Source organism: Aegilops tauschii, chromosome 2 (assembly GCF_002575655.3).
Source record: "Aegilops tauschii subsp. strangulata cultivar AL8/78 chromosome 2, Aet v6.0, whole genome shotgun sequence".
Classification (NCBI taxonomy): Eukaryota; Viridiplantae; Streptophyta; class Magnoliopsida; order Poales; family Poaceae; genus Aegilops; species Aegilops tauschii.
In genome coordinates, this window is record NC_053036.3 from 401,973,703 (window position 1) to 401,989,963 (window position 16,261).

The 16,261-nt window shown below is 49.3% G+C and overlaps 2 protein-coding genes and 1 pseudogene across 2 annotated transcripts; 1 reads left to right on the forward strand and 2 right to left on the reverse strand.

Moving 5' to 3' along the window:
* Window positions 1-1,191: 1,191 nt before the first annotated feature.
* Window positions 1,192-8,281, reverse strand: LOC109740507 (monooxygenase 1). The gene is made up of 8 exons (XM_045233532.1): window positions 7,676-8,281; window positions 7,536-7,592; window positions 5,919-6,027; window positions 5,600-5,746; window positions 5,419-5,556; window positions 4,555-4,884; window positions 2,931-3,026; window positions 1,192-1,706 (listed from the first exon to the last, which is right to left on the reverse strand). The coding sequence occupies exons 1-8, from the start codon at window positions 7,830-7,832 to the stop codon at window positions 1,565-1,567; spliced, it is 1,176 nt and encodes a 391-aa protein (XP_045089467.1). The 5' UTR covers window positions 7,833-8,281; the 3' UTR covers window positions 1,192-1,564.
* Window positions 8,282-9,597: 1,316 nt separating this feature from the next.
* LOC109740531 (cytochrome P450 89A2-like) lies at window positions 9,598-11,124 on the forward strand (annotated as a pseudogene).
* Window positions 11,125-11,189: 65 nt separating this feature from the next.
* On the reverse strand, window positions 11,190-15,735 carry LOC109740506 (ruBisCO large subunit-binding protein subunit beta, chloroplastic). The gene is made up of 14 exons (XM_020299561.4): window positions 15,319-15,735; window positions 15,108-15,233; window positions 14,834-14,971; window positions 14,601-14,696; window positions 14,268-14,510; window positions 13,929-14,163; window positions 13,693-13,862; window positions 13,460-13,537; window positions 13,289-13,360; window positions 13,097-13,201; window positions 12,174-12,266; window positions 11,961-12,053; window positions 11,688-11,838; window positions 11,190-11,591 (listed from the first exon to the last, which is right to left on the reverse strand). Exons 1-14 carry the CDS (start codon window positions 15,457-15,459, stop codon window positions 11,572-11,574), a joined length of 1,761 nt encoding a protein of 586 aa, XP_020155150.2. The 5' UTR covers window positions 15,460-15,735; the 3' UTR covers window positions 11,190-11,571.
* Between the last annotated feature and the right edge of the window lie 526 nt (window positions 15,736-16,261).

The window sequence follows — 16,261 nt, forward strand, 5'->3', positions numbered from 1 at the left end:
TATCAAGTGGATGAGCAAAGCTCTATCTCTAAAATGAGCTATCACATTGCTGACCCTCAAATGGTGGAGGTGGAGAAGTATATATAGTCTAGGGCCACGAAGGGGTAAGTGAGGGGCGAAGGGGTACATGGGCCTCGGGCCCATTACACTGTGCGCAGACAGGCGTCGGACGTCCGACGGGTGTCGGTCGTCCGGTCGCTCGCGGGCGTCTGGTCGTCCGGAGGACGACGGACTTCCGATGTTTCGGCTCGGTTGAGGTGGCGCCAGATTTCCGGACGATGTCGGTCGTCCGGTCGTCGGATGCCCGGCCTTGGTCGGTCGTCTGGCCGTTGTAGCTTTCGCCGGCTCGTCCGTCTGGCTGGTGGAGACTCCAGGCGTCGGACGTCTAGTAGTGTCCAGTCGTCCGGTGGCTGTCGGACGTCCGAGAGTTGTAGCTTCCTGGCAGCTCCTTCTCTTGCTCCTCGTGCTTGGTGTACTCGTCGTCTTGTCCATGTTCTTCCTCTTGGTTCCTGGTCATGCATAGCACATATGTTTGAGGTAGTAGCTATGTCTCACATGTGGAAAGTGATGGTTCGGAGAGGAGCGAGTTAACCCTGTGTCCAATGGAGTATACTTGAGGTCTCGTCTTATGTACTCTTGGGGCTTGGAGAGTAGACGTAGTGTAGATGGGGATGATCGTAGGATGCTCCGCATCAGTGTTTCCATTGAAGAAGAAAGAAAATAAAATAAACTAAAACAAAATCAAAATAATGAGGTTTTCTATGTAAGAATTAATTAGTGGCTTTTGGTATTACCCTTTACGAAAAAATAAAATGAAGTAAAAACTAAAACATAATCAAATTAATGATGTTTTAGAAGAAAGAATTAATTAATGACATTGGCATGCCCTTTAAGAAGAAATAAACTGACAAATAATAAAATAGATATTGATAAAATTTGCACACAATTCATATAGAAATTGTGCTTTTTTATAATATGCAAGAATAATTATATAATATTGAAATTTTCATAAAAATGAAGTTTCCTAGAAAGAAATGACTTAGTTGCATTGGTATTACCAAATGAAATAAAATAATAAACAAAATCAAAATAATGAAATTTCATAAGATAGAATGAATCGGTGGCTTTGGTATTGCCCTTTAAGAAGAAAGAAAATAAAATAAAAACTAAAGCATAATCAAAATAATAAAATTTTATAAGGAAGAATGAATTAGTGGCTTAGTGTTACCCTTTAAGAAAAATAAATAAAACGGAACAAAACTTAAAATAAACAATGACAAAATTTGCGTCTTAGAGCAGTAATCAACGGTCAAAAAAAGTGCAGCCCAATACGGGACAACACAGAACAGAAATATAAATCAGCACGCATCTTGGAGCAGCAATCAACAGTTAGAAAAATTGACTGACTCAAATTTAAAAATCAGGCAACTTACATATAGCTAAAGTGAAAAAGGTAATCTGTGGTACATATAATTGAGGAGAGTAGTGATGCATCAGCAAACAAATGGAAACTGTTTCGTGTAAACTTGTCTGAATGATGTGTCCCATAATTGCAGCATACTAGCTAGAGGGAACCGCAGTCGAAGTTGCTGTGGCTGTCTGAATTTCCTGTGAAGAGAAGCGCCAGGGCAGCTCTGATCAACGCCTTCATGAGCTTCGACGATGCGACGATGAGTTGCCCGTTGAGGAACGCCTGCACGGACAGCCTCAGGCCTCGTTTGGCACAGAGGGATTGTGGAGGTTTGGGGAGAGGGGGATTTCAGAGAATTGGGTGAATCCCTTCCTTCCACCCAATCCCCTCAAAACCCCTTGAAACCTTCAACCCCCTCCAGCCACAATCCCCTCCATATCGAAAACTTGTTTGATAGGCAGGGATTATCCTATTCAGATAAGATAGTGCAAATATCTAAAAATGCAATCTTTACAAGATAAACAATATCCTATCACAATCCACTGAGCCATCTCTCTCACTGGACAGCCATGAAAACTAAACTATGTATATATGGCACCAAGCAAGCTGTTCTGAAAATCACAATCCACTAAGCTCAACTCATGACTGAGAGTGGAAGATTGAAAATAACAAGAGAAACATCATCATACAGTACAGAGCAATAGCTGAGTGAGGTGGTTTTCAGATGTTTCTCATGCACGCACCTAAACAACAACCACCTTAGACTAGGAAGTGAGGTACCATTGGTCGAGAGCACACCCTACCAATCATGATGGATGGGTTAATCACACATAATCTGCTAGCTCAACACCAAAAGCCAGCAAGTAGACAAAACAAGGCCGCCGCCGACTAGACGAGTTCAGTTTTTCACCAAACCACGCAGGAGCTGTCAAGGTACTGCTGCTCTTGTGATGGACGCAGCGAACTGCTGCAGAACTGTCACAAGAACTCCTGCTGCGAACTGCTACAGAACGCAGTGAACCTCGGGAGGGAGAAGTTGTCCGGCCGTGGCCCTAGGGTTTGCAGGGGAGGGGTGGAGTAGTGGAGGAGAGGAGAGGAATCTCCTCGGGAAGAACCAGCGGAGGGCAACATCGACGCTCTGGTGGCGGCGGGGCGTTCAAGATTTGGCGGCGAGGCACCTGCTCTCGGTGGCGACGGCGGAGCTCGTCCTCTCGGTGGCGGCGGTAGGGTTCGTCCTCACCATGGCGGCGGCGGGGTGTTGAAGATGCAGCGACCGGGCTCGTCCTCTCGGTGGCGGCGGGTCGACGCTCTGTCTTGTGCGTCTCGCCCGTCCCGTTCCGCGCGGGTGCCCTGGAGGCTCGCCAGCCGCGTGGATAGGAGGGGGAACGAAGGGGATCAAAGGGGATTGGGCTGTGCAAACCCGGTGAAACAAATGGGCCCACGAGGATTAGCGGGGTTTCTGGGCCCCGCGGGGTTAATCCTCAGCAAACCCGGTCGATCCGCTTGTATCAAACGAGGCCTCAGGATCCTCGCCTTCCTCTCCTGCACGTACGACCTGAGTGCCTCTTCGACGCTCTTCGCCGGTCTGTGGTCACCATCGCCAGCGGTGTTGGAACTAATCTTGTTATTGGTATTAAGTTCATAGGATCAGATTATGTTTATTTCATAAGTAATGCATGTCGTCAAAGCTGCGGCCGTATATGCACGCAGAGTTGTGTTCTGGTGCACAAGGCAAAGCTAATTAGGTTGTATTAGTTAGCTGCATGCATTATGTTCCGCAGGAGTCCGAGCGGCCAAGTCGCGTAGCAGATAGATATGGAGAAAGAAGTGGGCGTAGTAGTTGTGGCATGCGCAAAGTGAGCTCCTAGTTTGTTATCTGCGTAGACTTGCAAGTGATTCAAACATGTACGTGTAGCTAGCTAAGTGGAGTAGTAATCGGATCTAAGCCGATGTGTGTGGCTGGACCGTTGTGTGTGCATGCATGCATGCAAATAGTGGGTGCGTGTGTGCATGGTAGTTAGTAATGGGTTAGTGGCTGCGTTTTAGCCGTGAGTGTCCGGCTATTTAAGCCATGTAATCGCATCTGGTGAAAGCGAGAAGAAATACAAGAAAAGGCACAAGATGTGTGCGTGCCAAGCCTGCGTGTGTGTTCTTCTACCTCTACTGTGCGTGTGTGTCCCTTCTTCCCTGGAGCAAGGCCAACACTTGGTATCAGAGCCATGGCCGGAGAAGGATCGCGCACTCCGTCACGCTCGCCGGGTCGCCGGAGGGGCTCAACCTCACCCATACGGCGTGGGCGGCATTCTACGCGGCGCGGCTGCCGCGAGGCCCTTGTGTGTGGAGGTCCGCTTCTCCGTCAAGGTCAAGCTACGTCACGATCGATGGAGGACATGCTGCCCGGTAAGTTTTGCCACCCGCGGCAAGGAGTTCGCCATCAACGTCGGTGTCGTCGACAAGGTGTGTTGTCGGCGACGAAGATGGTGAAGGCGTATAGGCTTCTAGAGAAGAATAAAGCATAACAAGATTAGAGAGGTGATTGTTGGAACTAATCTTGTTATTGGTATTAAGTTCACAGGATCAGATCATGTTTGTTTCATAAGTAATGCATGTCGTCAAAGCTGCGGCCGTATGTGCACGCAGAGTTGTGTTCTGGTGCACAAGGCAAAGCTAATTAGGTTGTATTAGTTAGCTGCATGCATTATGTTCCGCGGAGTCCGAGCGGCCAAATCGCGTAGCAGATAGATATGGAGAAAGAAGTGGGCGTAGTAGTTGTGGCATGCGCAAAGTGAGCTCCTAGTTTGTTATCTGTGTAGACTTGCAAGTGACTCAAACATGTACGTGTGTAGCTAGCTAAGTGGAGTAGTAATCGGATCTAAGCCGATGTGTGTGGCTGGACCGTTGTGTGTGCATGCATGGATGCAAGTAGTGGGTGCGTGTGTGCATGGTAGTTAGTAATGGGTTAGTGGTTGCGTTTTAGCCGTGAGTGTCCGGCTATTTAAGCCATGTAATCGCATCTGGTGAAAGCGAGAAAAAATACAAGAAAAGGCACAAGATGTGTGCGTGCCAAGTCTGCGTGTGTGTTCTTCTACATCTACTGTGCGTGTGTTCCTTCTTCCCTGGGGCAAGGCCAACAAGCGGCGGACACCGTTCGGGCCAAGCACCGGGCGACCACGACGGCGTCCTCGAGGCTGGACGAGCCGCCCTGCCCGATGAAAGGCCCCATGGCGTGCATGGCGCCGCTGGCGACAGTCACCGTGCCCTCCTCGAACGGCTGGAACACTAGGTGCCACGGCGTCCGGTAGCAGAGCTGCGTCAGGCTCATGGATGACAGGTCGCAGCTTCGCACCACGTCGAGGACATCCTCACGGTACCCCTGCATTGCCTGCAGCCTGGCGACTGTGGTGTTCATCGGGCGGGAAGGTCCGCTTTGATAGCCGAGGCGGGGCGGTGAGCGGCTGGGACGCATGCGGTGCCTGCATGCCGGGCGATGCGTGGCGGGAGTGAGCGGGGCACGCGTAGCGGTGTCTTAACTGTGTCGCCCGTGAGGCATCAATGGAGGCTGATGGACGCGGCAGTGCGGCGGGCTTGTCATTGATACTCACGGAAACCAAGGCGATGAGGACGACGAAGCGGCGTATCGCTGACTAGGCGTGCCCATTCCGTTCGCGCCAAAAACGCTTTCCTGATGCCCAAGGCGCCCCAGCACGTCGGGTTCGCCCTGGGTCCGCCGACGCCAGTTTCGGTTCAAACCAGCGAAAAGCGGGCTCCTGGAAACGCGACTGGACCGTTTTTCGGATGCCGGCGGCAAAAAATGGCCTCAGGGGAGCCTGTTGGGAACGCAGCTGGAGATGCTCTCAAAGACACAAAACCAATATGTAACAGTAGCTTCTAGTTGGATTTACAGATTTCTAGTAATTTGTAAGGTTGGGGGCAGTAGTCTCTCCTGAACTACATGTAGCTCCGCGGGTGCTGGCTAGTCAAATTAGTGTTGTCATGTCCGTACTCACCTGTATGAAACCTTACCAATCAGTGAAACCAGAGTTGTCAGCATGAAAACAACGGAACAATCAATAGCTTCGAAACATAGTTTCTGCTCGATAACACTCTGCCTGTCAAACATGGCCATTGTCTGCCATAATTTGTGACTAGTTAAAAGTTCACAGCAACAGCAATCAGGCTCAGACATACCCAGTAAGATTTACGGCCAGTTTTCGCAGCTCCTCGCCAACCTTCAGCTGCTCAAGCGCACGCCATCCATTGACATTTATGCTGATTCCTGCCCCCGTTGCCCTCAAGCTCTCGGCCTTCTCGAGAACAAGGCTGTCTATACCTTTTCTGCATTTGACATTTTCGGCTAGGCTACTGAAATACTCCAACACTATTCCTAATCTCATCGAGTAAAAGAAACATACTCCCTCCGTTTCAAAATAGATGACCCAACTTTATACTAACTTTAGTACAAAGTTAATATAAAGTTGGGTCATCTATTTTAAAACGGAGCAAGTACATGTGCAGAGCAAGCGCAGTTGCGAGGCCACAGATTCCGCCGCCGACGATTAGAACGCCGTTAAGCTCCTCTTCTCCAGTTGCCATCTCCTTCGGGACTGCCATACAAGCTGCAAGCGAATCAAGAAAATTAATGGAGTTCCGTAGGTGGGCAGTGGACAGTCCGTAGTGTGGCACAGCTTCAGAGTTCAGACTAGCTGTGAATGATGCAAAAATGGGGGAAATTGTATGCCTCCTTGACCAGATCAATGACGGATCAACCACAGTGAGCATGTGACCATAGGTTGTCGCCATCTCGAAGGATTCCGCTACTGACATAAAGCTACCAATCTCAAGTCAAGATCCAATTTGATTGGATGCAGTGACAAAGCCAGCACGAGGCAAAAGCGGTCTCCACTATTACGGATCCAAGAACAGGCTACATATTCCATAACTTACTTGGATATTTACTTCTACTCATCAAAGCCAAATGGCTCGAACTAAACAGTACAAGTCGATAATACAGTACTTCCTCCGTCCGGGAAAAGTTGTCACGCGCACAGTACACTGGGTTTTTTGCAAGAAAACCCTCGTCATTTTAAAACAGCAACAAACAGGACCCCTTCTTCCTCTGTCTGTCGCCCGCGCGTCGCCGTGGGATTCCGCCGCCGTGCTCCGGCGCTCGCAGCGTCCCGCGACCACCCGCCGCCGCCTACCCGCCACCAGCTGCCCGCCTCCGCCGCCCACCGCTGCGACCACGGAGGCGAGTTGGTCTTCGATCCGCTAGGACCAGCCGGCGCCCAGCTACGCAATTCCACCGCCCAGCCGCCGCCCATCGGCGCGTCCAGCCACCGCGGCGCCGCCCACCTCCGCCGCCCACCTGCGGCTGCTCTGCTCCGCAGCCTCCGCTGCTGCGAACCTGCGCCGCACGGAGGCGAGCTGCCCCGCCGCCCACCTGCGGCTGCTCCTCCAAAGCGACCACTTCGACGGGCTTTCGTCAACTAAATTTTCTTGATGTTCTAAAGATCAAGGACTGCTAATTAAACTTCTTGATGTGACATTATCACCACTAAGATCATCTTCACTAAAAAAATTGTTTCTCAACTGGAGCATTAAAATGATCATGGTCTAAAATGGGAGAAGGAAAACAAAATATGGATGTCTTAACAGTTTGTTGTCAATTTTAGACTGAATTTTACTGAGCATAATCCATCACTAGTGACTGAATTTTTTATTTTATTTGAATTTATTTGGATTAATATCAACAGGGATACTACAAGGACTAAGAAGAAGCTGCTCCTGTAGAATAAAGATCAGGAGCAAATATGCTCCTACAGAGAGAAAAACAAAAATAAGCATCAATAATTGGCATGTTCTGGTATTAATCTTAGCTTATTTGAATTAGCTAACATTATGAATTATACTCCATATTATGAGTAGGAGTAACTGGATTCTGTTGTAATCTGAATTATATTTGGCCACACTTAATTTAAATGAATCTATACTTATGTTCACCAATACTGAAAGCATACAAAGTGCAAGGCTAACTGAATTTATACTGTATGTTCATCTCAAGTACTCCATGGCTAACTGAATTTTGTCAGTACTGTACTCGTACTCACAATACTCCATGGCTCACCTGCACCAACGGAAGCAGCATCCGTTCCTCTGCAGTACTCCATTGCTCCTCCAATCGCTGCACAAACCAATCGCTGCACAAAATCAGCTCACCTGCTTGCTTCAACAGACAGACATCACCTGTAAATTCAGAAGACAGACCTGCGCTGTGTGCAAGCGGGGAGCAGAAGCAGAAGTGGTAGCGGCAGCGCCGGTGGAGCCAAGAGTGCAGGTCCTCCATCATCAGCCCGCCAGCTCGAGGAGCAAGGCGAGCACGGGGCAGTGGCATGTGGCTGGAGCAAGTCTTCGTCTTCCCCATGCCCTGGTCGTCTTTCCCACGCCGCCGCCGCCGGAGCTCGAGGTCTGGAGGATGTGCTCGAGGACGAGGAGCGGGTCATTGAGCGCCGCCGCCGGAGTCGGCAAGGCACGGCCTTTGCAGAAAAGGGGATCCCTTCCCTCTTGATCTCCTAGTGCGGACGGAGAGAAGCGGCGAGACGAGGGGGAGAAGGCAGCCGACGTGCGGCGAGGCGGCGGAGCATGCGGAGAGGCGACAGAGTAGGCGGCGAGGCGACGGAGCAGGCTGCCGGCGCTTGGCGAGGCGACGGAGCAGAGAAGCAGTCGGAAGGAGGGCTGCGTAGTTTGTCGGAAGAAAGGGGAGGTGCTTTTTGCAAAATGTCGTTGGGGACAACTTTTCCCGGACGGAGGGAGTAATACTTACCGAAGAAAAGCTGCTCTCTCTGGCCGACGTCCCGGATGCGGGCCGACGCCCGGCTTCCACACGCAGGTCCCCTCTGCCCCGTCTTGCCGTACTCTCTATCTTTTTCCCAAGAAAGATATAACCTGGATTTGAAATTTTAAACTCCGGAGAGCATGGGCATCCACCTTAGATTTGAAGTTCTAAAACGAAATTGGCAAGGATTCACAAAGCCTTGCTTTTGTGGTAACGAAGGAGTCTTAGAGCATGTATTTGTTCACTGCCCACTTGCCAAGCTATTATGACAATCTATCCATATAATTTTTAATCTAACTCCATCCAGAGTAGTACGGATATGTTTGGACATCGGTTAGTTGGGGTGCCTCAAGGCCCCTCTGAGAAAACACCCCGGCATTGCCCTCCTTTGGCGACATGGCCACCGAAACACCCCGCATTCCAGCCCAGAGATCAAGTCTTATGAAATACGGCATTGCTCAGCATAGAACAAATCAGCTCTTATTACAAAGCATAAAGGATACAATAGTATGATATTACAAAAGATCACATCAACACGACGACACTACGTCTGCTAAGATAGTTCTATGCTAGCAGCGGAATAACTCGTAGCAGTGGAATAACTTCTAGCAACGGAACAACGACGACCATGGTGAACTCCACTCCGCAAGGACTCTGGCTGGGACACGATCTAGCTCGCACACACGGTAACCTCAACAAGCAATCAATCAATCACGGCATCACCTGCAATCTGGCATTATATGCCAGGTCAGTACATTGAATGTACTTGTAAGCTCACAACAACCAAAAGTATCAAGGCAAGATAATAACATAGCATTAACTTATTAACAACTACTCCCTCCGTTCCTCAATATAAGTCTTTATAGAGATTCCACTATAAACTACATACAAATGTATATAGATGCATTTTAAGTGTGGATTCATTTATTTTGCTCCGTATGTAGTCCATCTAGTGAAATCTCTATAAAGACTTACATTTAGGAACGGAGGAAGTATTATGAAGTGAAGGCGACTATAAAGCATGATAAGAAACTACTAAGATTACTGCTGAACCACTGTCTCAAGAACCATCTTACTCTTGACTATCCGACCAAGCAATAAATCACCTCGATCACCTCATGATCAATACCTTCACATGATCACCGCGTGAACATATCACAAACTGAATGATCATCCTCGAGATCATCCCAATATCCTCACCATCATCCTGCCAAGCTGTACTGCTCAAATATATTAACATATAAATCACCTATAAGTCATTCCGTCATGTGAGTGTTGATCAAACGGTGTGACCTAGTACGAACTTGTGCCTATGACCGAGGACGCGGCTATCGATAGATTAAACACACACTCTGCAGAGGTTAGCACACTGTACCCATATCACAGAACCCATGGCCTCTTGCTCCCATTTGGGTGGACCAACGGCGTTATGAGAAAACCAATCTACTACCATGACACTCCCTCGCCCTGGTGCTCCGTTGGCCCTCGAGCAGATCGGCGATCCTGCCCTCCCCCACCGCGCGCTTGTTGAGAATGCAAACGCCTTCGCGTACCGCCCGCCAGGCCTCTTCCCCGTGGCTCTGAACCTAAGCTCATTGCCCTACGGCCCGCACCCCGATGCAACCTCACCGCCGAGACATTTCACCCTTCACACCTCGGTGACCTCGCGCCATTGCAGCGGGAGGCCATCCAAGGCCTCGTCGCCTGGCTTGTCCGCCCAGGCCCCGAGCCAGGTGGTCGTCCGCGATCACCTCTACGCCGCCGTGTTCGCGCTGGTGGCGCGCGCGTGCTTCGGCGACGGTGTCGACGAACGCCATGTGAGCGCCAGGCAGCGCGTGATACAGGAGTTCGTCGTCACCGCCGGGGAGCTCAGTGGCATCCCCCTCGGCTCCAGGCTAGCCAAGCTCGTCCACCGGAGGCGACTGCGCCATCTCTTCGCCTTCCGTGGCCGCCAAGCCGAGCTGTTCCTCCCTCTCATCGCAGCACGGCGGAGGTCTCATGCCCGCCATGGCGGCGTCCGGCGTCCATACGTCGACTCACTCATCGATGTCCGCGTCCCCAGTGACAACACGGGCAGCAGGGACATCGATTGCCGGCGCGCTCTTAGAGACGACGAGATGTGGAGCCTTGTGTCAGAGTTCCTCGGCGGCGGCGCGGATACGATCGTGGCGATCATCGAATGGACACTCGCTCACCTCGTCATCCAGCCAGAGGTCCAAAGCGAGCTGCGTCGCGAGGTTGACGCCGTGGACGCGGCCTCCGACAAGAGCCTCCGCAAGATGCCGTACCTGCACGCGGTCGTGCTGGAGAGCCTCCGGATGCACCCGTCGGTGCCGTTCGTCCCACACCGAGTGCGGGCCGAGGACGCTACGTTGCTGGGCGAAACCACCGTACCGGCCGGCGACTTCAACGTGCGGTTTGTCGTGGGGGACATCGGGAGAGACAGCAAGGCGTGGACGGATCCTGACGAGTTCCAACCCGAGCGGTACCTGGCTGGAGGCGAGGCGGAGGGCGTCGGGCCATCGGCAGGTCCCAAGGAGATGAAGATGATGCCGTTTGGTGCGGGGCATAGGTTCTGCCCGGGCATGGGTATGGCCGTGGTGAACATCAAGTGCTTCTTGGCCGCGCTCGTGCGCGAGTTCGAGTGGGCGCCGCCGGTGGAGGGCGGCGGCGGGGTCGACATGACTGACCTCAACGTCTTCTTCAAGGTGATGAAGAAGCCACTTTCCACCCGTGTCACACGACGCACCCGTTCCGTGTAGAGTATCAGCTGCACATGTGTGTTCTCGATGGCTCATCAGCTAACCTACTTTCAGTTCGCCAGCTAGCTTCTCGATCATGAGATGTGCCAGTGTCATGTTCGTTCTAGCTAGCGGCACGTGCAAAGATACCATATCCAACCCCCCCCAAGGCTCCACTATCTCCCACACAGGCACACCAAATTAATTATCTGTGTTCCTGCCTCCGGGCATCATGCTTCTCCAAAGAAAAAGATTGATTAGTTTCATCAGCAAAATGATGGGATGCTATTTGCTCGCATAAACTTGTCAGTGTGCACTACATTGAACCGCAGCTGTAGTGCGAATGCCTGTACGAACTTCCCGGAGAGCCCCCATGGGCGCTCTGGTTGGCATCTTTCGAGTTCTTCTCTGCCGAGGAAAACGTTGCACACACGGCCTGAGGAGGACCCTCGCTCCCCTCTTGTTAAGAGCAATGTTTAAACGGAAGTAGTAGTATATCTTTCTTCCAGCTCATATCTTGACGGACTTGCCCACAAAATTATTCATCCCAGGCACATTTGTGGTGGCTCCAAACAAGAGCGTGCATGCTAGACTCGAATACCTGAAACTGAAAGCATCGGACCAAGGTAAGCACGATATTGAAAAGAACGATACTGAAAAGAAGATGCATCTTTTTATATGATGAAGGTGCAAATATAGTTACCTGATGCAGGCATTGGGGGAATCAGGTTCCTAGGGGGCATCGGGGGCCTTACGCGAACCGGTTTGCTTTCTTGCGCCTCCACGATCACTACATCGGAGGTGAGAAAAGACTTGGCAACAACAGCAGAATGCTCTATGCAACACCTCACAACCTGACACATTTGTGCAGGGCAAACGAATTGCAGAGTTAGTGATGCCATTCGACGTTACTAATTGGCTTATTTTGAGAGACATAGGATTATTCTAACCATCGTTCCATGAATGTTTCACTAACCTTTGATGGGTCCAATATTCCAGAAGCCATCAGGTCTTCATAGCAGCCGTTGGCAGCATTGTATCCATAACTTGCATTGTCATTTGACAGCACCTTCAACAGCAGCAGTCAAATGCATGTTAGCCAGAATTTATCCTCAGGTACATCACAGTTTTCCAGACAAACGTGTAACATGTAACTGAATCAAAAGAGCTACTGCTTGCTATTGATAACCTTTTCGATGACGAACTTGCCACTCATCCCGGCATTATTAGCTATTAGTGTGGTAGGGTAGCTCAGAGCATGTTTGAAGATGTCAGCACCAATCTGAGCATGGAATGAAAGGAGTTATGGCTCAAGAACGAAAAATCAGTGCATTTATCAGTGTGGTAAATGGCCATCCAAACTATATATGTATTGCTGCAGTATCCATGGATCAAGAAATCTGTATTTTCGATAAAGCACAAGCACCTTGACCACTAAAAAAGCATAGTTGCACCAGTAGGCCAGGATTGTGGTGAACTCGAGTTGGGCCTGTGGATTGCAGTATATGTTTTATTCTTGAATATATGATGAATTATAGATATAAGGAGACAGAGTAGGAGAAATAAATTAATGGATTTTTTATGTGTGTCATTCACTCTGTTTTTATAAGGGCCAATATACTAATATCAAGATGACACCAAGTACACCCGGTCTCTGCAACAACACAATGTAAAGAGCTAGTCAAGACATCGAGATTGCACACAGCCAAATCATTCACTACTTGGTGGACAAACGAAATCCATGTGTAGTACGGCATTTTGGAATACTGATTGTCGTATTGTGAGTTGTTGCCATTTTCTTGTTTCTTTATTGTGCACTCGGGTACTTCCCTATAAACATTTTATGTTTGTCGGATGGGGTAATTGTGCAATGAAATCGGGATGATGTTGTCCTCTCATATGCCATGGTTTGTTCTCAGATTTAATATAGATCAAGATTTAGATTTTTGCTCTCCAGAAATTAGCAAGATGGATATTATAAACGTTTAATAACGTGTGCTCATTAGATCATCTACTCGGTAGTACTATAGTCCTTCCAGTGGTAATTAGGGCCACATGCTCATTATTTCCCTAGTTGCATTTTGCACCGCAAATGAAACCATAGTATGTTACCTTCTGCTCTAAATTATCCAATGATTCCTTGATTATGTCAATCTTCTGGGATAATCTTAGTAGGCTGCATCCACCACCAACTACAACACCTTCCTCAATAGCTGCCTGAAATATCCAAAATGTGGTTATGAAATAGGAAAATTGTACTTCACAGAACCTCGCATAATAAGATTGTAGATTGGTTAGTGATACCATGGTTGCATTAAGGGCATCTTCAATTCTCAGTTTCTTATCTTTCAGCTCAATGACTGTTTGAGCACCAACCTGCAATTAACTTGACGCCAGATTTTTAGAATCATGCAGTCCAAACGGCACAAAAGGCTAGTTACTAGTTAGTTAAAAATACTTGTGACACCTGATGACCTGAATGATTGCAATTGCACCAGATAACCTTGCAATCCTCTCACCCAGTATCTTTTTCTGGTACGTCTCCTTTGAGTTCTGGAAATTAGAATGAAAAATATGACCGCATTAAGATGACCATATTCATAGGTCCATGGTAGCTTCAAGAAGCTTTAAATGCAGTTTCTCCAGTACGTACATATAAAACGTCACATGGGCTATTCCATGTTTTGCATCAAACTATTGGGCTATACCTCAACTTGGCCTTTTATCTGAGCAACCCTTTTCTCAACTGCATGAAGGGTGCTTCCATCAGTAACAATTAGTGTTGAATCTTTCTTGACTATTACTTTAGAAGCAGAGCCTAAGAACTCTTTCCCTGCCTCTTCTAGTGTGTATCCCATGTCATCTCTCACTACTGTACCTGAAAACCAACAAGAGATGTTGATGACTGGAGTTGCATCAGTTGATTCGTGACCCAGTTATGTACCTCCTGTTATGATTGCAATGTCTTCTAAGCATTGGGTTTTTTGTTCACCGAAAGAAGGAGCCTTAATTGCTGCCACTTTGATCATCCCGGATAGCTTGTTTCTCGTCAAAGTAGCCAATGCTTCTTCTTCGACATCCTCAGCAATTATTAATAATGGAAAAACTTCTTTTACAGCACTAAAACATACCCTTAAAAGTTCCCTTGGATCAGAAATTATCTTGTCAACCAACAGGATCTACAAAAAACAAAACATAACTCTTGAAATTATCCAGCAGAGTGATGTGTGTGCATCTTCCGATGCAGTGGCCTGGGGAGACATGATGGAGATATCTGCACTACCTTACAGTCAGTGTACTCCGCGGACATATTCGCATGATTAGTCACAAAGAAAGGTGAGAGGTAACCACGTTCAAACTGCATTCCTTCAACAACCTCCAAACTGTTTACAGTGCTTCTCCCGTTTTCAATCCTAACCATGCCTTCCCTGCCTACTCTTTTAAAAGCCTCAGAAATCATGTTTCCGACAGCGTAATCATTTCCGGCGCTAACTGCAGCCACGTGTGCTATTTCATGATCTTCAATCTAGAAGGCATCAATTTACAAAATGTTACAATATCTTTGGTAAGACCATACAGAGACATTCATAGTCATAGATTAACTGATAAACCGTACCTCCCGTGACATCAACTTGAGTTCAGAAACCAAAGCATCAGCAGTCCTCCCAATGCCACGCGCAATTTGAACCGGATTCATTCCAGCAGCAAGAACCTACTTTTTGAAAATATTCAGATGCAGGTTTAGGTTTCAGAATTGTTTGCGTCTGTCAATGTTCATTATACCAAAAACTTCTCCTGATCACTTTCCAAACCAAGAAATATAGAGAACTAGAATACTGTATCAGCTACCTTCATTCCTTCAGCAATCAGGCCTTGAGCAAGGATTATAGAAGTGGTACACCCATCGCCGGCAATATCGTTCGTCCTGGCGCCGGCCTGTCTGACCAATTTAACTCCTAGATTTTCCAGCGGATCCTCCAACTCGATCTTGTACAATACAGTAGAAAAAACAAATGAGTTTACTGAAAATTACAATCACTCCAAAAAATTGAAAATTACCCCAGCATTGCAGGAACATGTACTGAATCTGAAGAGCAGGCCAGCATGAGGTGAGTGGGAGTACCTCCTTGAGGACCGTCTCCCCGTCGTTGACGATCTTGGGAGGGCCATACTTGTTGGCGAGCACCACATTCCTCCCCTTGGGACCCAGGGTGACCCCCACCAGCCGCGCCACCAGGTCCACGCCAGCCTGCAGAGCGCAGACCCACCCAATTGCCACCCGTCGCAAGAAGCTAAATTCAGAACCCACCATGGTTGAAGCGTTGCTGCGTTACCTGCAACTTCTTGGTGGCGGACAGGTCGTGGTTGAAGTGCAGGTCCTTGTAGACGGGCATCGGCGGCGTCTTCTTGGGAGAGAAGGGCAGGGTGGGGGGCTTGCTGGAGAGGGAGGGGGGAGGGGACGGAGGGAGCGGCATCCTCGATATGGTGCCTCTCTGTGCAGAGGTGAGAGGTTGGAGGGGGTGAAGACAACGATAAGGCTGCTGTTGCTGGGAGGAAGGCCGTGGATACGCGGTTGCGTCGCGCCAAAAAGCGTCCTTGAAAGAAATATCTACTCTGCCAGTCCCGGCCCGTCCCGGCCCGTCCCGGCGTCCCCGCCAATTGGGCGACGGCGAGGACGTCGAGGCAGCAGTTGTTTGCGGCGGAGGAGCTGGACGAAGCGAGGCCCCGGCAGTTGCTGGGTTTTCTTCAGCCCGCGTGGGGAGAGACGGGTGGCTGCCATTGCGGGTAAATCCTATTCGGTCCCCTAAAAAAAAGGGTAAATCCTATTCGTCGCTATAAGGGTAAACGTCTTTTTTTTTGTCTTTTTTTTTTTGCCAAGAAGACATTGGATCTATTAATCAGGAACAGACATTACAAAGCACCCCTTAACAAAGACAGATAATACAACAAAGTCCTCAGGGAGCCAGCCACCGTCTTCCACCCGCACGTACCGATGGCGCGCCGCTGCTGCCCCTCCTCGCCGGAGCCGGGCTAACCTTAGTTGTTCTCGCAGACGGGAAGTCATCGAAGCACCAATCCTTCCGGACCATCGCCCTGGAGAAGAGGTCGCCGATGCCGCATCCGAAATCAAAGGTCCATAAACTCGTATGCCGGTTACGCCGGCGCACCTCCTGAACAAGCAGCCGCCAAGCCCAACAACGGCCGTTGGGACACCGCTGCACCAAACCTCACCAACCCCATACCACCGCTGGAGGAGACGGCAGTGCGACGCCAAAA

Coding starts and splice junctions, on each gene's coding strand:
- LOC109740507 (XM_045233532.1), bottom strand. CDS start 7,832: ATGGGGAAGACGAAGACTTGCTCCAGCCACATGCCACTGCCCCGTGCT. Junction 5,747..5,918: donor ACTGCGCTTGCTCTGCACAT/GTACTTGCTCCG, acceptor TGTCAAATGCAG/AAAAGGTATAGACAGCCTTG. Junction 4,885..5,418: donor ATTGGTAAGGTTTCATACAG/GTGAGTACGGAC, acceptor CCCGGCATGCAG/GCACCGCATGCGTCCCAGCC.
- LOC109740506 (XM_020299561.4), bottom strand. CDS start 15,459: ATGCCGCTCCCTCCGTCCCCTCCCCCCTCCCTCTCCAGCAAGCCCCCC. Junction 12,267..13,096: donor TGGATAATTTAGAGCAGAAG/GTAACATACTAT, acceptor TTCCATGCTCAG/ATTGGTGCTGACATCTTCAA. Junction 11,839..11,960: donor GAATATTGGACCCATCAAAG/GTTAGTGAAACA, acceptor CAAATGTGTCAG/GTTGTGAGGTGTTGCATAGA.